Genomic DNA, 26,178 nt, shown 5'->3' on the forward strand with positions numbered 1-26,178 from the left:
GGACCTCAGATCCCAGAGGCGCTGGCCCTGGAAGCTAAACTTGGGGGTTTCCAACGTCAACCATGTGCTGTGCCAGAGCCAACCCTCTCCACTGACCCTTTCCCGTATCTTCTTTTCAAGCCTGCTCGCGGCCTAGATTCCTTTCCTCAAAGCCATTTTATTCAAGGAGCCTCATTGCCATTTCCTGGCACTGGGCCTTGATGTAGGACTTGCAGAGTGACCACAGCATCAGGTCTGGAGAACCAGGACTCAATTTCTGTTCCTTTCTTCCAGAAAGCCTCCTTATGAATACAGAGCCATCCTTTCTCTGGTGACCAGCTTTACATACCAGAGATCTCAGTCATAAAAGATCTTACTTCTCTAATCTCTGGGCTGTGGGTATCTGCTTATCCTGTAGTTGCGTAACTAAATCACCCCTTAGATGACAGCATGTGGAAAAAAGGTTTAGCTTATTTTGACTAAAACACCATAGCCAGTGTAAATAAGACACAGCTGTGGACCACAGGGGATCTGGAGGAGATAGCCCTGATTGGAGAGATGGCCTGGCTAGGTGCACAGAATGGGCAGGCGAAGTGGGTGACATTTTGGGGGGCCTTCAGTAATGGCAAGGCTTCCCTGGTGGCTCAGAGGTTAAAGCATCTGCCTGGAATGCTGGAGGCCCGGGTTCGATCCCTGGGTCGGGAAGATCCCCTGGAGAAGGAAATGGCAACCCACTCCAGTACTCTTGCCTGGAGAATCCCATGGAGGGAGGAGCCTGGTAGGCTACAGTCCATGGGGTCGCAAAGAGTCGGACACGACTGAGCGACTTCACTCACTCACTCAGTAATGGCAGAGATGAGGAGGAGTAAGAATTTGTGGACCCAGGGAGAGAGACCTAATGGGGCTGTGAAATCGCTCTGGGTGACCTTGAGGAATTTGCTTTACTCTCTGAGCTCCTCATTGTTGTGGGGTCTGTGCACCACGGTGGTGGTCATTATGCAGGGGATTCTGGTGTCAGGCAGAACAATGGACTCGATAGCGCTGGAGGGTTCCTTCTAAGTGTAAGGTTTTATGAAAAATGACCAAGTTGAGCTGTGAAACGTTCCATCTCCACAAGACACAGCTTCTCACAATGCTTAGTTGCACCCAGGATTCTGCAGACCACAGACATACCATTTAGCACGTTTCCTTTTAGTTTTGGTTCACAGCTATCCTTTCTCTTTAGCTTCTTCTAGTTTTTTTGTCTTCTCTCTCATACTCTTTTTCTCCCACCAGCTTTTGAATCGAAAAGACAAGACCACGTTTGAGAAACTGGACTACCTGATGTCCAAAGAAGATAATTACAAGCGGACTCGGGAATATATCCGAAGCCTGAAGATGGTTCCCAGTATTCCCTATCTAGGTAGGAGTCTGAATAGGATTATTGTTTTTTTAAGAAACCTACTCAGCACCAGATGAGATGTTTTTACAGTTTCTAGTTGAGAAAGTTCCACGAAGCAGCATGGGTCGTGGATAAAGAGGGGATTGGTTGGCTCTTCAGTTTAGAACAGGCTGTTGGTACTCCCTGAGAATGGGGACTTCCTGATGAGGGTCCTGGAACAAGGGATATTCTGCTGCTGATACAGATGCCCAGTGAATCCCAAGCCTCCCCAGCCTGTAGCTCAGAAGGATCATGAGACTCTCACTGGTCTACCCGCGTCCTTCTGAACTGGGGGAGTGTGTCAGCTGCTCAGTCGCGTCCGACTCTGCGACCCCATGGATGGGGGCCCGCCAGGCTCCTCCATCCATGGGATTTTCCAGGCAAGAATAGTGGAGTGGATTGCTATTCCCTTTTGCAGGGGATCTTCCTGACCCAGGGGTCGAACCTGGGTCTCCCACATTGTCAGCAGACTCTTTACTGTTCTGAGCCTCTAGGGAAGACTGAACTGGGGGAACTCAGGCCCAAATCCCTATGTTTTGGTTCTCTGGGCATTAATAATATATCATGTAAGATTTGTCTCAATGAAATTGTTATAATGATTATTGATTTTACTGATTCAAAAATAATATGTGTTTATTGCAAGGAATTAGGAAGATAAGAAGATTAGTATCATTTGTTATCTTATCCAGAGATAAACATTATTTTGCTTCAAATCTTTTCATTAATTTGGGTGCATATAAAATCTGTATGTTTACTCTATTGTGAACATTTAATGTTATTACCTGCATTTCTATACTGTGACTCAGTCCCACTTGGATTTGTCCAACTGAAATCTGCTCTCTAATAATGACACATAAATTGTCTCTGCATTTTTGCTATTAAAATTCTGCAGTGGCCATCCCTGTTGCATAAATTTCCTATGTGTAATTATGATTATTATCTCCTAAGAGATTCCTGGAAGTGTGATTATTGGGTCAAAACTTAATGTGAAATTGTATGCCTTTTCATATATATTTTCAAAACGTTCTCCATAGAGGTTGTAGCAATTTATGTTCACATTAGAGGGCAAAGAAATTGCCTATTTTCCCCATGTGCACAAATGCTTTGTGTTTTCATGTGCTTTTTTTCCGTTATCATTCCTTTTTTTCCTTTGCCAGTTTGACAGGTGAAAAATACTTCTTATAGTTTGGTTTTCACAGTTATGCTAATTTTATGATATAAAACAATACTAAGAACAAGGGAAATTAAAATTTTATGGATATGGCCCCTAATATTTTCAGAAATCTAGTGCAAGTTTTTTGAGATACATTTTTGACAACTTTTAAATGTTCTGTATGAGCATTGTGTATTCAGTTTTTTAATTCCTTTAAAACTAATTTGGAAAATTAAACTTTAGTAGAAAATTGTTCATTTGATCCAAGTTTTCAAAATGATTAGCATAAAGTTTTTCCTCACTTAATTTGTTTTGACTGAAAAGTTTTGTGTAATTGCTTATACATTTTAACCTCCTGTATATATGGGCTTATATTTGCTTTGCATTCCTAATAGTGTGCATTTTCATTTTCTCTTTCTTTTTTTTTTTAAATTTGCTTTGCCAGAGGTATGTCTGTTGGTCTTTCCTAAGGATTAGACTCTGTATTTGTGTATCAGTCACACTGTCTTCCTGCTTTCTAATCTATATTCCATCAGTCTAGGATGTGCCTTTTCTCTCTGCATTTTTAAACCTCTCAAATTGGGGTGCATCTTTCAATTGGTGGTAACAAAGCATTGTGACGCTGGTTAATTGGCAGCAGTGTTCCTTATGATACATAAAATAATGGTGCATCCTAAATTTATAATAGATGACATCCTAAATTTGATGAAATATGGAATTTATTCTTTTGTCTCTTACGATTCATTTCTTCTGCTTTCCTTAAGTTGTTTTGTTCTTGTAAACAAATTATTGGCTTATTTGTGTATACATTATTCTTTCTACTTTCATTGGGAAATAGTTACTGGTATACATTTCCCTCTGCTAATTGATGCTTTTGTTGTATCCTACGTGTTTAAATGTATAGTATGCTCACGATAGTCTTAAAAGTGTTCAATAATTACAGTTTCAATTTTTCTTTTATGCAAGTGTTATTTAAGGTAGTGGTGTTTTAAATTTCCAAGGGCTTGAGTTTTTTGCTTTTGGTTTTTTTCAAATGGCTTTATTGAGTTTTAATTCATGTATCACCCATTTAAAGTGTACAACCAGTGGTTTTAGAACATTCACAAAGCTCTGCAACCATCTGCAAACTCAATTTTAGAATGTCTTTGTCACCCCAAAGAGAAACCCCGAGCCTGTTTGTAGTCACTCCTTTTCCTCTAGCCACCCCCTTCTACCCCATCACCTTCAGCCCTAGACAACTGCTAACGTACCTTCTGGCCTCATAGATTTGCTTATTTGGGACATTTCATATGAATTGAATTGTGCAGTGTGGTCTTTTATGACTGGCTTCTTTCCCTGAGTGTTATGTTTTCAAGGTTCATCCATGTTAGAGCGTGATCAGTATTTCATTCTTTCTTACTGCCAAATAGTATTCCATTGAATGGATGCACCACATTTTATTCTTCTAAAAATCCATTGATTTTTATCTCTGGCTGTGCTGGGTCTTTATTGCCGCGTGGGTTTTTCTCTGGTTGCGGTGCATGGGCTTCTCACTGCAGCAGCTCTTCTTGTCGCAGAGCACGGGCCCTGGAGCGCCTGCTTGGTAGTTATGGCACACGCGCTTAGTTGCTCCACAGCAGGTGGGATCTTCCTGGACCAGGGAGCAAACCCATGTCTCCTGCATTGTCAGGTGGATCTTTACTGCTGAATCACCAGGGGAGCCCCACCACATTTTATTTATCTGTTCCTCATTCGAGGGACATATGAGCTGTTTCACTTTCGCGTTACTGTGGATAACACTGCTATAAACGGCTTTGGTTTTTAAGAACAGTCATCTCTCTAATTTTTTCCATGTTGGTTTTAGGATATATGACCCATATGCTTTTGAGGTTTTTAAAAAAATGTTGATATTTATCTTGTGGTTTAAGATCAATTTGTGTAAATGTTTCATGGGTGCTGGAGAAGGTGTAATCTCACAAGTTACTCTTATAATTACATTATAACATTCAGATTTTTCATTTTTGACAACCTGGTCAATCAAGAACAGAAATAGATGTTAGAGTCATTTTGCATTTCTAATAGTTTCTGCCTTACATTATTTCATATACAGTTGGCCCTCCATACCCCTGGGTTCTGCATTCATGGATTCAGCCAACCCTGGGCTGAAAATATTTGAAAAAAGAAATCCACAAAGTTCCAAAAAGCAAAGTTTGAATTTGCCATATGCTGGCAACTATTTACATAGCATTTACATCGTATTAAGTATTATAAGTAACCCAGAGATGATTTAAAGTATGGGGGAGGGTGTGCGTAGGTTGTATGCAAATTCTTTGGCATTTTACATAAGGGACTTGAGCATCCCTGGATTTGAGTATCTGCAGAGGTCCTGGAGCCAATCCCATGTGGATATCAATGACGGAATAGATGTTTTTAACAGTTGCAGATTTGTTATGAAGGGTCCCATACAAAATGATCTTGATTCCATTTATCATTTGCTTTTATTTCATTGATGTTGATTCTGTGAAATCTGATTTATTTTTCCTTTGCATTCATTTTATAAATCTTTGACTGTATTTTGTATTTTGATATTTTAAGTTGTTTTGTCTTAAGTGTGATCCTTGGAAATCATATTTGTGCGTGCTTGTGTGTGCTTAGGCGCTCAGTTGTGTCCAACTCTGCGACTCCATAGACTGCAGCCTGCCAGGCTCTTCTGTCCATGGGATTCTCCAGGCAAGAACACTGGAGTGGGTTGCCATGCCCTCCTCCAGAAATCATGTTTAGTTGGGCCCAATATGATAGACCTTGCCTTTTAGTAGGGGAGTAAAAGTTTTTCCCATGTGTTTAGACTTAAGCAATGTTATTGAATTATCATCTTTTTTTGGTTTTTCTGTTACACTTTCTTATCCTTTCCTGTTCTCATCTTATAGCTTGCTGTGAACTTAGTGTCCTTCCACCTGGGTGACCACGGCAGTGAATTGCCATCTCAAATATGTAGATGGTTGGGCGTGCCCAGCTGCCAAGCCCATTCCCACCTTGCCTGAGGCTGATGGATCGGAAAATGGGTTGGTGGCATTAGGGTGGGGGCAACCCCTGGTTTAACTAGCGCAGGTTCTCCAGGGTTAAGGATGACCTCTTCTCGCTCATAAGATGATCACTAGAATTGCTGTTGATCCTCTGCTTCCTCTGCGCCTGGCACTTGGCTAGTGCTTTAATGCATCAACTCAGTGAATGCTCACCATGGCCCAGTGAGTAAAGCAGGTGCTGAGAGGTTGCCTCGGGTCACATAACAGGAGCACAGCAGAGCCAGGCCTCGGCCCAGATGGCCTGGCTGTCAGCCCTCGGCTCTGACGCTGCCCTCTCCCGACTTGCCACCTCCACCCTCAGGTCATTATCCCCCCTTTCAATTGTCACCTGCATGTCCTCTGCTACTGATGACTTGTGGATGGTCTCCATTGGGCACTAGTATGGTGGGATCAATAATACACTTGCGATTAATAATACAGTGGGATTGATACACTTTATACAAGTAGGATAAATCGTCTTGGCACTTTGCTGTGACACTTGCTCGTGGACCACAAAGCAGTGTGGTCTTGGGCTTCTGAGAGATCGGTCACTGGGCCTCAGCCAAGGGCAGACTGGACCAATACTGTCTCCCCTTGCTAACCTATGTCCCTTCTCATCAGACTAAGCGTATGCTTCCAGACCCCTCCCCTTCAGATGAGTCCCGTTCAGACAACTGGCCAGATGCCCCTCGTGAGTGACCACGTCAGGCCGAAGGACAGGTCCGCTCTTCCCAGCAGATACGTAGCCTGTGCCCCAGTCCAACGCCGCTGAGTTTCTGGACAGACCCCCTCTGCTTGTCCTTGGTCATCTCATCGCAGCTGCTTCCTGGCAGGTCCTCCCTGAGAGGTTCCGTGCGGGCCTCTGTTCTCCCGGAAGACCCTCCTGCTGGCCCCCGAGCGAGCCCCGCTCTGTGGCCTGCTCCTGCCCCTTCAGCCCCACGAGGCTCTCGCTCCCCTCTTAAGCCAGCTGGGCTGCACTTCTCATCCTCGCATCAGAACGACTCCTGACACGTACAAGTCAGATGGAAAGAACAGGAGGCGGATCCACCGTGCTTTCTGTCCTCAGGATGCTGTGTGAGGGTTTACGATGGGGTGTGGGGGTGCACGATTTCATGAAAAAGAATGAAACAAGACCCCATCCTGAGGGCAGCTGGGGCCTCCCTGCCCTCTTTGGCTGTGGAGAGACCCTGCCCGAATGGAGGTTGTGGTTTTAGTACTAGATTCCTCTTGAAAACCCAGCTTGTCCTAGGGATGGATTTGTTTATCAAAAGGGGAAAAGTTACATAATTCCTGGAAAGTACAATATAGGAAAAAATGTCTGAAACCATTTCTTTTTCCCCTGGCAACGTCCTCACTGTAGGTCTTTCCCTGGGGGAGAGGGAGTTATGCTCTGGGAGGGACTTGAGGTCAGTCCTTGATATTTTCAGCTGCTGTGTTCGTTTAGTTCCTGCTTGAGACCTTGAACGCTGCTTCAGTGGTTATTTGCCTCTGATAGCAAGTATGGGTTTCCTTTTGGTAATGATTCTTTTAAACCGCTGTGGAAGCTTCGACACCGCCTGGTTTCCTGGGACCGACCGTTCCCACCCGTGTCCCTTACTCCATGTGAAGATCTCCTCATGCAGTGCTAGCAGTTGTTATTAACGGTGTGGGTGTGTGTTCCAGCTCCTTTCGATGCAAATTTTAGAGCCAGTTGGCTGCACTTTGGTGCACTGTTTCTCGTGAAACATAATTTAAAAAACACCAAGGGAAAAATTTACCGCATTTTAAAAATAAGACTCTCTTTGTCTCAAAAAGTTTATTCCCATTTACTTCAGAGTGCAAAAACAGTGGTGGGAAATAGTCGAGTCAGTTATTTGTAGCTTAATCTTATCTGATAGCAACTCCTTGTAAATACCCAGTTTGGGTCAAAATGATAACAGAAGCAGGCCATGAGCTGTGAAGAGTAGCTACAGCATTTGTTTCTAAGTAGCTTTATTGACTTACAGGGTGTTTGGTTTTTAGTACGTATAATTCCCTCCAGGAAATAGCTAAATCAAATTAGGAATGTAATGGATTTTGAAAGGGTTAGAGCCTGATTCTAAAAGTAACTATAGGCAATAAGGAAAATGGTGATCTCTCACAAGGAACGAAAAGTAGGCATCCTGACAGTTCTGAATAGTAAAGAGGACATTTAGATTCTTAGTAAATTTACCCAGACTTCTAATGTGTGAAGTACATTTCTAGAATCTAAGCTGTTCCTTCAAACAAACAAACCCTTCCTTTTTTTTTTTAAAAAAAAAAGTAAGGCTTTATTTTCAGACAGAGACTCTGAAGTTTAAAATAAAGGCAAGTTGTTTCCAGATTCAGAGTATAAAGTTAACTGACCTAAACTGGGGGATATCTAAAGGACTTTGGAAAAGAAGTAGTTATCGGCCAAAAAGAAGGGTTTAATCCCGATGCCCCCAAACCCCCAGAACAGGTGGCAAGGGAGGGGCTCCCGCTCTGGGCCTGAGAGCAGCACACACCAGGCCCTTTGCAGGATGGGTGTCGGACTCCGGTTCTGCTCCCGTGGAGCTCACGGCCCAGATCTGATCACCGGCAGTGCACTAGAAACCAAATGAGCTGAGCACTGTGGCGGGAAAGGCAGAGGAGCAGATAAAGGGGGCCCGTCCCAAGCTGGGGGCCAGAAGCCCTAAAAGATGAGTAAGCTGGGTGAGGAGGTGGGATGCAAGCGTCCCAGACGAAGAAAGCAGGTTGTGCAAGAGCCCCGAAGTGGGGAAAAATGACGTTTGTTGGAAAAACTGGCTGGAGAGTAGAGAATGCTGGGGGCGCAGGGCGGGAGGATCGTGAGAAGCAGCTGGAGTGAGAGGGAGGTGAAGTCTCTTAGGGCCTAGACACTGGGAGTGGGAGGCTCAGGGTCCAACCCCCACGAGCAGTGGAGGATCAGGAGGGTTTAAGAGTACAGGCGAGCCTGGCTTGGGCTTGCCTGGAACATGGGTCTCCTGGCCGACAGCAGATGCCTGGCTTAGAGAAAGTCAGGCTGTAAGGGGGAAGGCCAGGCCGGTGGCCATGCAGAAGCCTGTGGCACATCAGTGTATTTCAGAAATTGTTGGGGGTGGGAGAGGGAAAGCCCTTTTGAAAGCAGTTCATTTTTGAGCAAAACCTGGGAAAGACCTAAAAGAGACTTCAGTGAGCATGTCTGCCTGATGGAGATGCCTCATCAGAACGAGCTAGATGGCGTCTCCCTGAACCTGGGCTTTGGGGATGAAGATGTGTGTGCATTCGAGCAGAGATGAAAGCACAGACATACGCTCTCTTCATGGTCCTCCACAAGGCAGGAGGGCTTGAGCTGAAGGATGCTGGCAGAGCTTCTGCTTCCCCCTTGGTGGGGGCCTCCGCCACCCCAGGACCAAAGTTGGGTGGTTCCCAAGTCAGGGTGACCACAGTGTTATCCAGCTGTCCCCAGCTTGTCCGCATTAAGGGCAATCCTTTCCTTTAATGCCCAATTGAAAAAATTCCGTTCTACATGCAGGAAATCCAGTCTTTTTTCCCTTCAGTTTCCCCACCCCACGTGTTTGCAAGAATCCCCAAGGAATACTCATTTGTTCCACAGATCCATCCTGGTCGTTCCTGGAGCCTCAGCCTGCTGCCTGGCCGCACACCTCTGATCCCTCCCTCCAGTCGTCTCCTGCTTTCCTACCCTGTCTCTCCAGCTGGACCCGTGTGGAGCCAGGCTCCTCCTTCCTTAGCCTGGGAAGCACAGCTTGGGGCTGGCTAAGGGATGTCGAGGCAACAGAGAAAAGCCTGCGTTCCAGAATGCCTTCCCCTGGAGCCCAGGGCCATGCTCCTTGCCTTCTCTACCCGACAGCCGCAAGGTGTAGGCCCTGACCTGCCACCCTCCCTCCTCCTGAGCCCGGAGAGCCTTAGATCAGGCCTCTCCTTCCCCCATATCAAGGCATCCACCCCCACAGTGGCCCAGCAGGCAGGGGTAAGCCGTGTGCTTCTCAGTCAGCGGAGTAACACAACGACACAACGCATCTGCACAGAAGGAATCCTTTCCCGTTATTTTGTCTAGTTTTCAGCTGCGTATGATCTCAAACCTCTCCCTTCCAGAGAGGAATTTGCCTTTTACTTTTGCAATCTCAGGATTTGTTACCTGAAAATCCACCATTTTTCTGGGACTTCAGAGTCCTGCTCAGTTTTTACAAAAAGCTAGTGGATGCGGCTTCCTTGGTGGCTCAGTGATAAAAAAAAAAAAAAAAAAATCCACCTGCCGATGCAGGAGACACGGATTCAGTCCCCGATCCAGGAAGATCCCACATGCAGAGGGGCAACTTAGCCCACGTACCACGATGACTGAAGCCCGCACACCTAGAGCCTGTGCCCAACAACGAGAAGCCACCTCAATGAGAAGTCCATGCACGGCAACTAGAGAGTAGCCCCCTGCTCACCACAGCTAGAGAAAAGCCTGAGCTCAGCAACGAAGACCCAGTGTAGCCAAAAATAAAGAAATTAATGAAAACTTTTTAAAAAGCCAGTGGATGTTGTCAAAACCCCCATTTTGCAAATGAAGAAATCCCTACAATTTCACTTATGACCTACCAAAGTTGTATGCCAGCTGGATACCAAGTTTAACTCAAGACTTCTTATTCATGGCTGGAGTTCCACCCACCTTAAGTTATGCATCCTCTGTTTATCATCTCTGTCTCCATGGAGAGAAACTGTGGGAGGAAAACACGCTGGAGGGGAGGTTTGTTTCTTCCGTGCTCTGTGGCCCAGAGCTGAGCACCTTGTCACACTGGTCCCTTCTGGGGCACAGGAAGGACTTGCAGTCAGGTTTTCTCTGGGTTAAGCAGTCTTGTGTGATCCCCAGGAAGACGTGAGAGCATGAGGCCATTTTTGTGCCAGCGAAGGTGTGTTTTCCTAGCAGGAATCGGTTAGAGTCATCAGGATGACTGGTCTTCTTTGACCTTTAGTCTTTAAGTTTCTAATTAGAAGCCAACAGTAATAATAATGACTATTAGAGCACACGTGTGCACCAAACATTTCACACACATTACTTCATTTAATCCTCCCAGCTAGCCTTTCGGGGAGGCATTTTTGTTTGTGTGTGTGTTTTTAACTCATTTTACAGCTGCAAAAGCTGAGAAAAACTCACTAAAAGTTTCTCTACTTACTAGTGCCACTTTCTAATATTGAGGCCACTTCTCAAACCCCGGTCTGACCCCAGTGCCTGCTAACCTCAGAAGATGCCGAATGTTCCCGCTAACAGCTCTTTACCCTCTGGGGAAACCAGAGAGTGGGTGGAAAAGAGGAATGTCACCAGGACCCTCCTGTGTGGTACGGGGGCTTGAGATGGGAGATGGAGGGCCCTGCCAGGGTCAGCCAGCCCTGAAGAAGTGAAGGGTTAGGGATGCAGGAAAGGCTAGAGTTTCTCCAGCCTCAGGACTCACCTGGGGCCGTTGGGATGTCTCTTTTGGAGAGAAAGTAGCCCTGAGAATCTGAGAGATTTCACGTGGTGCACAGCTTCTAAGACGGCCCCCAGTGATTCCTTCTATAGCCCCTCCCCTGGAGCATGGCGGGACACACTGACTTGCTACCAGCAAGTTCAGTGTGATGGAAGTAATGGGACATCTCTCCGGGCTTCGGTTATTAAAGGACTATTTCCCTGGGGGGTGTTGCTGTCTTCTTCCTCCCTCTTGGTGCACACATCCATGGGGAATCCAGCTGCTGAGTATTTGGCAGTCCTGTGGAGAGGCCAGTGGCGAGGGTTTGAGGCCTGCCAGGAGGCACATAAGTGAGTTCAGAAGCAGATGACGCCCAAGCGGAGATCCCGCCCAAGCGGACACTGCAGCCCCGGCCGACAGCTTTACAGCAGTCCCACGGGACACGAGAGCCCGACACACCCAGCTGAGACACACCCAAACACCTGACCCACAGAACTGCAAGATGGCAAATGTTCATTATTGTAGCTGCTAACTGGAGGGGGGTGGTGATATGTTGCACAGCGATGGATAACCAGTGCACGGCACCATGTGTCACTGCCTCCCATTTGTTGCTTTGTTGTTTCCTCATCTGTGCTGGACCAAAACCAGCTGTAAAACTCAACACATAAACGACTCTCAGGGTCTCAGTGTTTAAAAAAAAAAGAAAAAAAGACTTGAACTGCCTGAAGTGTACTCATTCATCCATTGCACACATATTTTGCATGGACCCGCCATGGGAATTCAAGAGATGCTGCAGAAACAGAGGGCAAAACAGTGTCCTCAAGGTGCCCACGGACTTGCCGCAGGAGACACAGCAGGCCCCGGGACTGCATTAGGAGCAGGTTACAGTCAGGGCCAGAGAGAGACAGAGAGGCAAGTTCTAATTGTAGGAATCAGGAAATGCTGAGCTACCCCCACAAGGCGGCCTACACAGTGGTGGAACAAGCCAGCAATTCCTGTATGTATTTTGGGTTTGCTGTATCAGTGGAAGCCCAGAGCTGAGACCTGCTCCCTTGTGGAGGTAGGGCCGACCCAGAAGAAGGACGTGATTTCTATTGACAATCTCCCAAACAGAGCAGATGCCTCAGGCTGAACTCCAGACTATGGAAAGCAGGCTTTAGGAAGGGAAAGACTCCTTTTCTCCCCCTCTGGTCTTTAGTCTCTGGAGTCTGGGCTTCTAGTGGTGAAGATGGAGGTGTGTACCCTTGGGCTGTGGGTGCTGAGCTGACGTCTGCAACGAGGGACCAGTGCAGGGGCAAAGAGGAAGGAATTACTTCCTACCTGCTCTTGACTGTTTATGTAGAGGGCTCTGTGAACCCATAAATTCAGGACAAGCCATTGATCCTCGGATTCCTTCAGTTCAGTTCAGTCACTCAGTCGTGGCCGACTCTTTGCAACCCCATGAATCGCAGCACACCAGGCCTCCCTGTCCATCACCAACTCCCAGAGTTCACTCAGACTCACGTCCATCGATAGTCAGTGATGCCATCCAGCCATCTTATCCTCTGTCGTCCCCTTCTCCTCCTGCCCCCAATCCCTCCCAGCATCAGAGTCTTTTCCAATGAGTCAACTCTTCGCATGAGGTGGCCAAAGTACTGGAGTTTCAGCTTTAGCATCATTCCTTCCAAAGAAATCCCAGGGCTGATCTCCTTCAGAATGGACTGGTTGGATCTCCTTGCAGTCCAAGGGACTCTCAAGAGTCTTCTCCAACACCATAGTTCAAAAGCATCAATTCTTCGGTGCTCAGCCTTCTTCACAGTCCAACTCTCACATCCATACATAACCACAGGAAAAACCATAGCCTTGACTAGACGGACGTATGCTATTTTCTGTTTACTTTTTGGAGACAGTATATCGGAATAGTTAAGAGCCAGGGGTCTGCTGGCCAGCCGCTTTCTTTTAGGTCCTGACTCCACCGCTAATTAGCTGAGTAATCTTGGAAATGTTACTTGCTTCCCCTCTGCCTCCCTCCATGGTCTTTAAAATGTGAATAATCACAGGATTTACCTCATGGGGTTGTTGGAAAGAGAAAATTGTTGCATGCCATGAACCCCAGATAATCTTCTACATGGAGTAAACAATAATTGTTTGCTGTAAAATACTTATCATTAAAAAAAAAAACTCGATAAGAAAAAAGACTGTCAGATGGCTCTCTGGGACAAGCAGGAAGTTCTGGGTCCCTCTCAGAAGCTATTTTTGAGAGGAGGAAATCCTCTAGGGCAGAGATGGTGAATTCCAGCTGCTCTGTGAGCAAGAAGGGTGCCTGAGGACAGGCTGACGAGGCCCGAAAGGTCCCAGGAAGTTATCCTCAGAAAGGCCTAGAGTAAGGCATCCAGGTCTTCAGCGTCCACGAGTGCCTGCTTAGGGCTGGGGTGCTGGGGGGCAGTGGGGCGAGAGCTGCATGTTGTGGGGCCAGGAAGGCTGTGCCCAGTGGTGCCATTCTGCTCACACTGACCATGTCCATTTGTTGCTGTTGTTTAGTCGCTAGGTCGTGTCTGACTCTTTTGAGACCCCCCTGGACTGTAGCCCGCCAGGCTCCTCTGTCCATGGGATTTCCCAGTCAAGAATACTGGAGTAGGTTGCCATTTCTTTCTCCAGGGGATCTTCCTGACCCAGGGATCGAACTCTCGTCTCTTGCGTCTCCTGCATTGGCAGGTAGATTCTTTACCACTGAGCCACCTGGGAAGCCCAGCGATCCTTTTACAAACTCTTAAAATGACAGAAGTGACACATTGTTTGTTGTAAAACTTATTTACCTTAGAAAGTCTCTGCTTTGCAGAGGTGGCCAGTGCTGACAGGTGGGTGTGTCCTCCCGGGCACTTGAATCCACACATACAAGTATCTGGGCACGTGGGCATGTGCAAAGAGTCTTGCCCTTTTTAACCAAACTGGGAACATTGGGGTGAGCAGTCCGTTCTGCACCTTACTTTTTGCTCCCCTTGCAGTGCGGTGGGTATTGTTCAGTGGCACCAAGTGCCCGACTCCTGCATTCTTCCCTGTGGCTCTGTGGTGCCCATGGCCACATGGTGGTCTGTCAGACTGGGGCCTGGACACGAGTCGATTTGTTTGGCCCCAATTGATAAGCACTTAGGTCATTTGTACTTTTCCCCTTTGACGGATGCCGCAGTGGAGAACACCTTTGTGCGTGTGTCTTTGCTCACCTGCCAGGGTATTTCTGAAACACTGTGAGCCGGAGGTGGAATTGCTGGGTGAAGACGACGAGTGGTGCTGGTGAGGACCACTCCGGGCTGCACTGCGCTCCCACCAGCTGTGCCTGCCTGCCCGTCTCCTCCACTCCCAGCAGCGCTGGCCTTTGCCTACCAGTGACTTACGATGAAATGACGGGGGAAGGAGGACCTGTAGTTTTCATACACATTTCTCCACCCACGAGTTCTTTGTGCAGATAAGCTCTGCTTCCTGCCTCAAGGCTGAGCTCCCTGGGGCTGGGCTAGGCAGCTAGGCCATGCAGCCTCCCACCCAGCTGTCCCTGCTTCCTGCCTCTCGCCCTGAATGTCCATCCTCAGTCCCCCTCCCCGCGTCCCTAGCACAGCTCTGCGCTGCCCTGTGGAGAGGCGCTGACAGAAGTCCACGCCCGGCACACTCGCCTCGGGCTGGGTCGGCTTCCCCAGCTCCAAGGAAGCTGCGTGCTTTTTCTAATTCGCCCCGCTCTCTGAGGTGATTGGGGTGTGGGCCTGTGTCTAAACACGCCTCCAGAGGCAATTCTAATTCCATTCCCTCTTAGTTACTCCCTCTGGACTCCTTAGCCACTTGGGAGGGGCTCTGCTACAGGTCAGGGCCAGTGTGGCCGGTCCACCCTTGCCCAGGGAGCCGTCTTCCTCACGTGAGACGTCCCTCAGCTCCAGGAGGGCACACGTACCGCCTCAGGGGGAAGGGGTCACCCCTGACCAGCCCGTGGAGACAGATGTATCGTGACCATTGGCAAGCGGGGGAGGTGCCGCATGTGGAAGTGCTTGGGGAAGGCTGCACAGATGGGAGGGATTATCTGTGTCTGGGCTCCCATGTGTGGGTGAGGTGTTCTGGGATGCCCCAGGTCAGGAGAGATGGGAGCACCAGAGTGCGCCAGGGATAGTAGATACCAAGACATGTGTCCACAAGTGGCAAAATCCCAGACTGGGGCTGGTTCTGGCCTCACTGTGAGATCTGAGAGAGACTAGCCAAGCAAGCCCGGGTCCTCAAGCTGTGGAGATGGGAGACAAGCTGGCACAGCGGGGACCCAGTTCCAGAGGATGCAGACCAAGGCTTGGATGGCATGGAATTGGTGCACGAGGTGATGGCCAGACCAGCCACAAGCGGGACACTCCCCATGCCAAAGGGTGAGGCTTAGTCCATAGATTGTCTGACAAGAGAAAAGGAGAAAGGCAGGGCCAGCCCCGTGAGTCCTGGCAAAGGACTGGAAGCCCCAGAAAGCTGAGCAATGTCCTCCATCACTGCCCTTACTCTTCTCTGCTGTCAGCATGGGGCTAAATTGGGCAAACAGCCCTGGCCTGACTTCCTGACGTCTGGGGCCCTACCATCCATCCAGCTGCTTCTGCACAGGCAGGCTGGCCGGCCACCTCACACATCTGCTTCTGTGGGCAGCAGACTCCATGCCTCGTGATCCTCAGACACACAGGGATGCGATGATGGAGTGAGGGAGGAGCCTTAGTGGTTTCATTTCATCTTTGGGGACTGAGATCTAACCCTCCCAGAAGCAGGAGCTCAAGAGTCAGACAAGCTCAAGCTCAAACCCTGAGTGTCCCAGGCTACATGTTCTCAGGCCAGTCACCTGGGGCGCATGAGCCTCAAGTTCTGTTATGTCGAAGGGAGGCTAATTGTAGAACCCACCTCACAGGGTGGTTGTGAAGGTTTAGAGAGACACACATGGTGCCTGGTGCATGGAAAGCACCCACCCACAGGTGGTGGGTGGCATGAGTGTTATCTAGAGGAAATACTGCCTGGAAGAGCCCAGCAGCAGGGGACTCGTGGCCTCCTGTATCCATGGAGGCTGTTGAGAAACTCCATGTATCCAGGAAGGGCAGGAAGAGCCCCATCTGGGCACAGCTGTGTGTCATGTTTAGTGACACAGCTGAGCCTGGGAGGGCAAGCGTCCGCAGGGGAGGAGCTGGGAACGGGACACGATGTAACGAGTAATGGACAGAATCCATCTAGCTGGCGAAGTGCGGTCTCCGACCACAGCTGGAGTATCGCCTAGACACCCTCTCGGGAACAGCGCCAGCTTTGACCTCTCCTCCCATGGGACCCTGGGAACTTCCCCTACTCCTTCCACTGCTTTGAGCACCAGCAGCCGCGTGCCTTCCACGCAGCTCTGCTTGGAGCCCAGTCCATAGAAGTGAGGTGGACGACCAGCCGGAACAGGCCAGTTGGGTCCCCTGGCTGGGAGCTAGCCAGGGAGGAGAGAGCCTTCAGGTCTTTGGCTGGCACTCAGTCGGGGAGGACACGTGAGCTCAGAAATTCCGTGCTGGGAAAAGCAGATCCTCTCAATGAGAAACAGAGATCCTGCAGGCAAGGGGAAGGGGAAGTGAAGGGAGAGAGGCCGAGAGGCAGCCGCCTGACCTCTTAGAAGGACTTCCAGGCAGTTTCTGGTTCCTGGCCCTCGTGAGGCCCAGCTGCGTCCTTGCTCATGGACTCCGGGAGATACCTCGTGTCCTTATGTAACCAGCTTATTAAAGGAGCTGGACTCAATCAGGTGTAAGAAGAAACCGACTTTATTTTTCCCCAGTGTCCTTTCCAGCCTGCTCTGTGGATTAGCTCTTTTCTCAGTCAACCCAGGGAACTCAGCAGGCCCTAAAGTCTCTCTGCTGTTAACAGTCACGTCCCTGCAGACCGTCCAGGGGAGGGCTCAGAAGCCTGGGCTCCCACAGCCTGGCTGGGCAGGAGGCCTGGGGTGGGGGAGGCACACGCTCAGTCCACCAGAGCCCACCTCCCCGCTGGGCCACGAGCTTTGGGGCCCTCGGGGTGGGGACAGACGTGACAGGTCCGTCTGGTGTGGCCCCTGAGGTTGGAGCCAGAGCTGGCGCCCTGCGCGCGTGCCCATTGCCAGCACGCACGCTCTGTCTTTTCCTCGCTTTGCTCTCCTTTCTCCTTTGCTGCTGCTGCTTCAGAATTTCCATCCTGGGCACCTCTGACTCAACTCCCTTCGTGGGAGCAGTGCCCTTCCTTGGCCCCTGGGCCTCCAGCACTGCCCCCTCCCCTCCATGCAGGCAGCCCCCTGGTTCCTAGGACCCATGTCCGGGTCTCCCTGCCCCCCACTGTGGTCTTGCCGTTGGCTCGCAGTGCAGTACCGCTTCTCACTGCTTCCCGCCCCAGCCTGCAGACTTGAGGCATGAGTCAGATGATAGTGCTGACACTCACCCACGCCAGGCTCCTGGAACGGTCCCTGGAAGCTCTTCTCGCCAGACTTGAGTAGGGCGGGTGGGGAGCACCTACCCTCCCTGTGGTGGTGGGGAGCATAGCATGGGGACAACTCATCCTCTCCCCCTCGCCCACCCCCACCCCTTGGGATGCACTTTCTGAGCCTCCTACACAGGCCCCAGGTGGGCAGTCAGCTGATGCTGCAGAACCATTGTGGAGCCACCCCCTCACAGGGATGGTCCTGCACCTTGCTCCAGAATGTGGGAACCTTTGGCAGCTATTATTTTGTCCTTAGCCTTTCGAGCCTCAGGTAAAACAGGCAGAAAGAGTGGCCGTTTAACATTTTGTTACACTTAAAAAACGTTCCCTTTTCTGTTTAATCCAGCTCTCTAGCTTTCCCTTACTGCAACTGAGAGTCTTTCCTGAACCGATACATGGATGAGGTGCTCCTGGGAGATCAGGGGACCCTTGAGTTCCCACAAAGCACCTGTGGATTATGAGCGTCGTGGATTCCCGCCCTATGTTTGCAGTAGTTCAAAGGTTTCTGTTTTCAGTCTTGGCTCAGATCCGCTTGGTTCGGGGGAGGGGTGCCATTCAGCGTCACTCTGTCTTCCCGCCATGTTCCCCGCAGGAGTCCAGCAGGTGGGTGCCCTCTGTCCACCAGGGTTTCACTGACTTCCTCCGGGGTTTGTCTGTGGATGCGCTCACCGTGAAGACCTTAGTAGCAGGAGGAGCCCAGTGACTGTCCCCTTAGAAGTCCCTGGGTGGGATAGGGGAGGAGGAGGGCTGTGGATGTGGGTTTGGTCGGGCTGAGTGCTGATGGGCTGCAAGTTGGCTGGGGAGCGACTCCTGGAGCACCAGGAGCTGTGCTCTGAGCACCACCCTTTCCTCTCCCTGTTCTCTTCTTTGATGCTGTTGGTTTGGTGAACTGCTCCCCTTCCGCCGTTTTACCCCAGGGAGAGTGGATTTCCTAGTCTCTGATGCGCTTATTCCTTCCTCTCCTTCCACATAGCTGGGGTATGATTTGACCAAGACCCAGTTTTAGGTATCAGGGTGGGTGGGGCTTGGTGAGATGGTCGGATGGCATCGTGGATTCAATGGACAGGAACTTGGGTGAATTCTGAGAGATGGTGAGGGTCAGGGAGGCCTGGCGTGCTGCAGTCCATGGGGTTGCAGAGAGTCGGACATGACTTAGCGACTGAACGACAACAACAACAGTTTTGGGTATCGGGGTGAGTGGGGCTTGGAGAACGGTGGTGTCATGCCCTGCTTTTGTTGGATTCCCAACCAGTTGAGAAAAAAAGTTGCTGCCCCTCATCCCTCTCTCCCGAGCTCGCAGCTCTGAGGTTTGTATAGATGACCAGTGACCGGTTAGGTTAGGCTCTGTCTTCCTCTGCCTTCTATCCTTGCATGCCACGCACTCCACTCCAGGTATCCACGGGTGGGGTGGGCATGGTCTGGGCCAAAGTTGAGGACCCTTGGTAGTGTCCAGATTCCACTGTGACCCCCACCACTGACTGGGGGTTTGGGAGAAGGGAGTTGAGAACTCTTTCCTTAGAGCCTGACACCCAGAACCTTCTGGAATAATCCTGCAGGCACATTTTTACCAGCACTTTGGCTGCAAGCCCCACTTTCTCCCCTACTGTGGAGTGAGAACAATAGTCCCTCCTTCACAGGCTGCTGTGAGATCACATACGTGGACACAAGTCCAGTTCCCAGCACTCAGTAAGCTTCAGTAAGCATCAGTCTCTCCACACGACAGCTCTGCCAGAAAAGGCTCTCATATGGCACCATTGCTTGGTTATCACGAAGAGAGATTGGTGAGTCCAAAGGTTTAAGTGCATTTCAAATTTTGATATATGCATTGCCAGACTGCTCTTCAGAAGTATTGAATCAGTTTATACTTCCATCCAGAGTACACGGAGTACGTGTTTCTTCTCTGTTCCCTTGTCAGCATGGAGACTGACCTTTCCTCGTCTTTGCCAGTCCGCCAGGCACCGTGTGATGGGCTGTGCTTGATTTAATGTGCCTCTCTGGTTCCTCTTTGCTTGTCTGCTGGCCCTTTGTGAGTCTTCCACCGTGTGTGCTTCACCAAGTTTTCTATAACAGTGTTTATATCTTTCTTCATAATTCGAAAGAGTTCTTGGTACAGCATGAATGTCAATCCTAAATTTCTCTCTCATTTAGTATTTGCTTTTCAGTCTTGGCCGTGTTTTATTTTGCTTTGTTTGTCAGAGGGCAAAACTGTGGTATTTTCTTTAGTCCTATTCCTTGTCTTTCCGTTTACGGTTTTGGGGTTTCCCGTCACACCCAGAAACGCCTTCCCTGTCCACTGAAGGTGGTTCTAGCAGCTTGTGTGGAAGTCGTATTGAAACGAGGAAGGCGAAGGCACAGGGCTCCTGGTCTGGTGGGGAGCCTCAGTCAAGGGGAGGGAGGAGGAAGGCCTATACCAAGGCGGAGAAGAGGCCCTGCACAGAGAGGTGGTAGACCATGGCCAGGGAGAGGGAGGAGTCCTTGCTTCTGGCCCGAGCAGTTGAGTAGGCGTGCCTGCTCAGTTGTGTCTGACTTTTGCAATCCCATGGACTGTAGCCCCCCAGGCCCCTCCATCCATGGAATTCTCCAGACAAGAATACTGGAGTGGGTAGCCATTCCCTTCTCCAGGGGATCTTCCCGACCCAGGGATCGAACCCGGGTCTCCCACCTTGCAGGCACATTCTTTACCATCTGAGCCACTAGAGAAGCCCAGAACAGTTGAGTAGATGGTGCCATTTGATGAAATGGGACCAGACCTGGGGAAGGGTGTTTTAGGGGTTGACTGCACTGCCTATATCCAGCAGAGACATCCAGAATACAACTGGACTTAAGGAGGCAGGTCTCCAGAGAGCCTTTGTGGCCTGAGGTTCTGTCATGGGACTCCTGAGGACGCGGGTGGCAACCAGGGATAGGTAGAGTGGAGTGTCATTTAATAGATTTTGGTGGACGAATCTCTTCCTGGTGTTACTCAAAGAGGCTGTGGTGTCAGAGGCCCCAGGAAGGCTTTCTAAAACAATAACACATGGTGTAGATACATCCAAATAGCGCAGACGGCTTTTATTGCAGATGTGTTATTACAAGGATAATCTGAGAATATATTAAAAAAAAAAAAACCCTCCCTTTTATATACACAAAACGTGCTACATGGTACACTTGTGAGACTGCTGAGGTAATAGGCACATAGCCGGACGCAAACAGTACCAAACGTTCCACCGTCTCACCCGCCCGCCCTGACCCATGCGCCCTCCAGGAGGGTCTCACCTTCTTGTTTGTCCCTTACTCCCTGCTTGGCAAGAGTCCCAGCAGTACCGAGCCTGATGCTTCAGGGCCAGCAATGTGCTGACCGAGGGCTCCGTGGCCCCTGGTTATTCATTAACTCACGGCAAGTGGCCAGTTCTCGTTTTTGAGGTGCCTGGTCTCTGGGGAAGTGTAGTCTGGAGACGAGATGTGGACGCCAGTCAGCCTGAGAGCATGGCACCTTTGGTCTGTAGCCGTTTGGGGCCCCCAACAATTGGATGGTGGTTTCTCTTCAGTTGAATATCTTCTGGCAAGGTAGGCTATTATTTCTGCGGAGGTTAAAATGGCAGGTAGGCTAGCGTGTGGCTGGAAGGTACGAGACTGAAATTAACCATTGTCCGCGCAGCCGAGAGCGAGCTTTGGGGCCTGACTTTCCCTTTCCTGACCACGTGGAGTCCAGACTGTTTCCTACTAAGAAGCTAGGGAATCTTGCCCGGGAAGAAAGCACAGGGGGACAGAAAAGGTGAGGAGTAAGTCGGCCAGGAGAGGAGAACAGGAAAGGTGCCTGGAACTCGAGTGCCTGGGACTGGAGCGCAGAAGGGACTTAGTGAACAGGGCGGAGTAAATGCGCAGGCGGGTGGGCGGCTGGCTGGCTGGCTGGGGAGGTGGTGAACTGTCCTGAGAACAAGGAGAAGGCTAGAAATAGAGAGGCGAGGGTATTCTGAAACTGGGTTAGGTGCCAAAGAGGATCTTGAGCAAGGAGGTTGGGAAGCCTGGTGTGAGAGGGTAGCACTGTGGCCGGCCCTAGGAGCAGCCAGGCTCGGGGAACACCAAGCACTGCTGTCAGAACTGGAGCGACGCGGTCTGCAATGCGCCCTCAGACTCAAGTAACACAACACGAATGAAGTGCTCTTCTCCTAAGAGCAGAGCTGTCATGAGCAGCCCTCAACGTCTGAGAGTTGAATATACGCATGTTTCAGTATATACGGCAAACCTATATATATGTATCTAGATATATGGCACGGGTATATATCTAAATGCATATATATGCGGCATACATACAGGTGCACGAGGTCAGCTCACACACGTGTATATTACGAAGGTACTTTGCAGGTGTGTTTCATTGTAGGGACTTAATTTACTTAAAGAAAGACTTGTGTGCAGTCCTGTCCTGTCTGGAAACACGAAGGGCTGTCCGAGGTGCAGAGGAGTATTAGGGACAGAGATCGGTCGCATTTATCTGCTGCGGTGACTTGGGGAATCAGAGTCCAGCGTCCCGGTCCTTGCGGCCCTGAAGGGAGCCAGCCTAGTGGAAGGTGTTGGGGTTGGGCCGGATCATCATCACCACCTTCTTGAGCGAGTAGGAACCTCCGCGGAACTCAGCCCAGTAGACCCCGTCTTGGTAGCGGCTCCGGTAGTGGCCCCCGCGGTACCAGACCCCATTGAGGTTGGAGTGGGCGCAGGCGTTATACCACCAGCCCCCCTTCTGGTAGTGGGCACAGTTGCCTGCAGGAGAGAAAGAGTAAGAAGTTCAGGGAGGAGGTTTGACCTGTGTCCGCTGTTTGCTCTCGAGGGGCTTCAGAGGGACCCCCACCCACTGGGGGGGATTTGGAACAAAGATGCCAGAGAGGGCATGGGGCCTCAGACCTGCTCAGACCTTCCCTCCGACTGGGGCTCTGTGATCTTGGGCGAGCAACCTAACCTTGGTGAGCCCCTGAACACTCCTTGTAAAACAAGGATGAAGCGATGCCCCCACACAAGGTAGGTAGGACCCACCTGGGAGCTGAAGGAGGCTAAGTACTAGCCCAGGGCTAGCTGCGGAGCAAGCACCAGGGAGGGCTCCACACCCCGGGTTTCTGCAGAAAACGGAAATGACCCGAGGTGGGCGGGTTGAGAGCCAAAGGTTTTTTCTTAGGAATTTCTTTTTCGTTGAAACTATTAGATCAAGAGTCTTCCGAGGGTGGCAAAGGAAGTGTTTAGGATGAAATGTTCCTTTATTTCCCCCTAGCCTGTCATCCAGGCATTTTTTTTTTTTTTTTTCACAAAAGCAAGATATTTTCATAAAGTTTCTGGCACCCTCATATCATGCTCAATTGTGCTGCCAAGGACAAGCAGTTCGGAACACCAGTAAAAGTGTGGGCAAGGCACAAGCGGGCATGCAGGGGCATCGCCCTTCCCAGGAGTGGGGAAGACACTGTCAGGCCCAGGGGGGCACCCCACTCAGTGAACGGGCTGCCTTATCAGATCTGTGGGTTTGGCGACCCAGCGGGTCTGGCGGCTCCGCTCCAGAAGCCGCCATGGTGGGAGGTGAGAAGGGAGCAGGCCGGCTGAGGCAGAACGCCGAGAGGAGGCCCAGCGCCAGGCGCCCAGAGCCCCAGTAGCCCAGGTCTTCCCAGAGTTCTTCTCTGGCTCCTTTGGGCTATGACCCGAGGTCACGGACTCCGAGTGGTTGTGTTGGATTCAGAGGGCAGGGCGCTGGGCATGCCACAGCCAAGCCTTCCCTCAGCCAGCGGACGCCCCTCCTAAGCTTGCCCCACATGCCTCCAGGGACAGGGAGCTCACTGCCTCACGTCCAGTGACCCTGCTGCCGAATGGGCCTGATGGTTGGGGTCGCAGAGCAGCCTTCTGCTGCTCCCCATAATGGCTATAAGCCAGCCTTCTGTCCCTGGTGTCCGACCAGCTCAGAGGGTTATATCTTCCTGAAGCCTGGGCAGCCCCGGTCTCAGCAGACACGCCGCCTCCTGGGGGCCCCTGCGGCAGGGTCAGCTCTGTGCCAGGGAGTAGGTGGAGGTGTGGGCATGTCCCCATCTGCCGCCTGGGGACCTGGGGTAGGGACCCCTCTGGAAGGTGGGGAGGCAGCCGGGCTTTTCTGAAGAGCAGGGAGTTCCTGGGGCTCAGTCGCTCAGTCGTGTCTGACTCTTTGCAAACCCCTGGATTGTAGCCCACCAGGATCCTCTGTCCGTGGGATTTTCCCAGGCAAGAAAACTGGAGTGGGTTGCCATTTCCTCCTCCAGGGGATCTTCCCGACCCAGGGGTCAAACCCACATCTCTTGAGTCTCCTGCATTGGCAGGCAGATTCTTTACCACTAGCATCATCAAAGTGGGGGATAGCCTGTAGCCTGGGACTAGGGGGCCAGGTTCACCTGCGAGAATAGATAGCCTCGGCCTGAAGTGGGGCTCAGCCCCTTGCAGAAGAGCCATGAATTCTGCCACCTGACAAGGGCGCAGGGCCCCTCGTCCCCAGGAGCTGAGGTGGAGCCTTGAGATGCACTCGGGGGATTTGATGTCTAGCCCCGGGGCCGGGCTGTGTGTGCTCCTCAGGGGTTTCTGTGTTCTCTCTAGCTTTTTATTTACTAAAGATCCGGCCCTGAGGCCTGCAGTCTTGGGCAGGTGGATTCGTCCCTCCTGCCCGGTTTCCTCTCAGTAGCTCCCCACAGCGCTGCACGAACACATCACCTGAGAGCCTGTCCCCGCCCAGAGCCCAAGTCTCCCGAGTCCCAGGCAGAGCACTGCAGGCGCACTCTCACCTTCTCACCTGCTTCTCACCCCCCGCCCGCTAGGCGTGTCCTCATTCCCAGATGTGGAAACAGGCCCAGAGGAACTGGGAGGCACTGTGGCGTGGAGGCGGGGCAGCCTTTCTCCGAAGGCTGTGTGGCCCCAACTCCGGTGCTCAGGCAGGGAGTGACGCCGTGCACAGCCCAGCGCAATGTCCAGCTTGGCCCAGAGTGGCCCTCCAGTGTGTCATTCGGGGACCTCTGTACCTTCCCCTTTCCGTGAGTGCCACGCTGACCCAGCCTTGCAAAGGGGATCTGTGGGCAGAGGGCGGAGGAGTAGATCTTCAGGGGATGGGAACAGAGCTGGGCAGCTGGGCCCTGGGGTGGTCCTGTTCTCAGGCCTGGGAGTCAGAGGCTGGGCTTTGATCCCTTTCCCCGGCCCTTCACCTGCCAGTGACCCCACTGCTCCTACCTGTGTAGACGTCGTGGTCTCTGTCCAGGGTGGTGAACTGCTTGCCGTTGTGCCAGGTGAAGGAGTCGCCAGCGTTGCCATGGTAGCGCCCCAGCCGCAGCTTGTAATACTCGCTCTCAGGCTCCAGGCGGAAGCTGGCATACTCTGCAAAGACCTTGCGGCCAGACCAGTCCTCCATGGTCACCAGCAGCTTGTAGTTGCCCTGGTTCGTCAGCCAGTAAATGTTCTCCAGGCCCAGCCAGTACTCGCCGTCAATGTTCCCAAACCCTTGCTGGGGAAAATGCGGGAGAGCGTCAGTAAGGAATACGCAGTGTGCTCAGCCAGCTGGGCCCAGCTGTCGGCTGCTCAGTGCCGGATGCGGGGTCTTGGAAGCAGGCAGAGCAGAAGGCATGCCTGCATATAATCCCTTGTTTTCCCCACCTGGCTGTCACTTGATCAGTCACTTTGCATGTTCTCAGCTTCAGTCAGGCATCACTCAAGACCATTGAGAGAGTGCCTGTCTCATGCTGGGCAGTGTGTGAACATGGGTTCCTCTACGTTACCCATCCTGCAGGGTTGCTCTAGGGACACACGTAACCTGGTAAATTGAGAGCCTAGCACACAGTAGGCTTGCAACATGAGTTCCTTGGGCAATTCCCTTACCTTCTCTGAGTTTCCGTTCCTTTCTCTGGGGAGGGGCTGTGTGTAAGAGTCTCTTATAAACTAAGGCACAGATGTGACCTCTGACAAAGGCATGGTCCCTCCTAGGTCTAGAATCCAGTGGATATATTACCATTTTTCCATATAATTTTGAGAGTCATCGGCCAGGTGGTGGCCACTTGAAGTCTTGGAAATAGCTGAATTTGTTCATGATAATAATAGCTAGTGTTCAGTAAGCACTTAACGATGTGCTGACACTCTTATCAGAACTTTTCATAGGTTATTTTCTTAATCCTCACGCCAGCTCTGTGAGCGGGGCACTCTCAGTGTCCTCCCTAGAGTGGGTGGACTGAAGCCCAGAGAGGCCCAGAGTCGCAGAGCACGTGAGCCAGGATTTGAGCCAAGAAGCCCAGATGTGACCCCTGTGCCAACTGCTCTGAGGAAGGGAACATGGAAAGGAGATGGAAGGAGTTAGGGAAGTGAGTCTTCAAGAACCTCTCAGCTAGGAGGCAGTGGAGAAAGAGGAGGAAGCAAAGGGCACAGGCTGGTCAGGAGGTGGGTTGGAGGACAAGCAGGGCAGGAGTGGGGCCCGCGGAGCCTCGTGTGGGTGCTGCGATCCTGGTGCTGGTCAGCGAGCGGGCATCGAGGCTGTGCCTCAGCTGTGTTCACTGCTCTGCCTGCTCCTGTCTGTGCAGACGTTTCATCCCTAAACTGGGTCCAGGCCAGCCTCTCCCCACCAGGGCTGGCCTGAGAGTAAGGAGGTGATGAACAGAAGCACCTGCTTGCAGGGGTGTCCTCAGTACGGCCTCTTTGTTCAGAAGAGGAAGCCAGGAGTGGGCGGAGCCCTCAGCCTCCCCTTCAGAAGGAGGAGGA

General features: G+C 51.0%; 2 protein-coding genes across 4 annotated transcripts in view; one reads left to right on the top strand and one right to left on the bottom strand.

The window, feature by feature from the left end:
• RALGPS1 (Ral GEF with PH domain and SH3 binding motif 1) overlaps nt 1–26,178 on the top strand; it is a 300,327-nt gene that overhangs the window by 136,392 nt on the left and 137,757 nt on the right. For all 3 annotated transcript variants that reach the window (XM_052647831.1, XM_052647832.1, XM_052647833.1), the window contains exon 9: nt 1,255–1,381. In XM_052647831.1, coding sequence (XP_052503791.1) covers nt 1,255–1,381 — 127 coding nt within the window. The remainder of the gene's footprint in view (nt 1–1,254; nt 1,382–26,178) is intronic.
• ANGPTL2 (angiopoietin like 2) overlaps nt 20,490–26,178 on the bottom strand; it is a 36,164-nt gene continuing 30,475 nt past the window's right edge. Inside the window, exons 4-5 of the mRNA XM_052647835.1 lie at nt 24,667–24,937; nt 20,490–22,206 (exon numbers count right to left, since the gene is read on the bottom strand). Coding sequence (XP_052503795.1) covers nt 22,007–22,206; nt 24,667–24,937 — 471 coding nt within the window. The 3' untranslated portion in view covers nt 20,490–22,006. The remainder of the gene's footprint in view (nt 22,207–24,666; nt 24,938–26,178) is intronic.

This window comes from Budorcas taxicolor, chromosome 11 (assembly GCF_023091745.1).
Source record: "Budorcas taxicolor isolate Tak-1 chromosome 11, Takin1.1, whole genome shotgun sequence".
Taxonomy (NCBI): Eukaryota; Metazoa; Chordata; class Mammalia; order Artiodactyla; family Bovidae; genus Budorcas; species Budorcas taxicolor.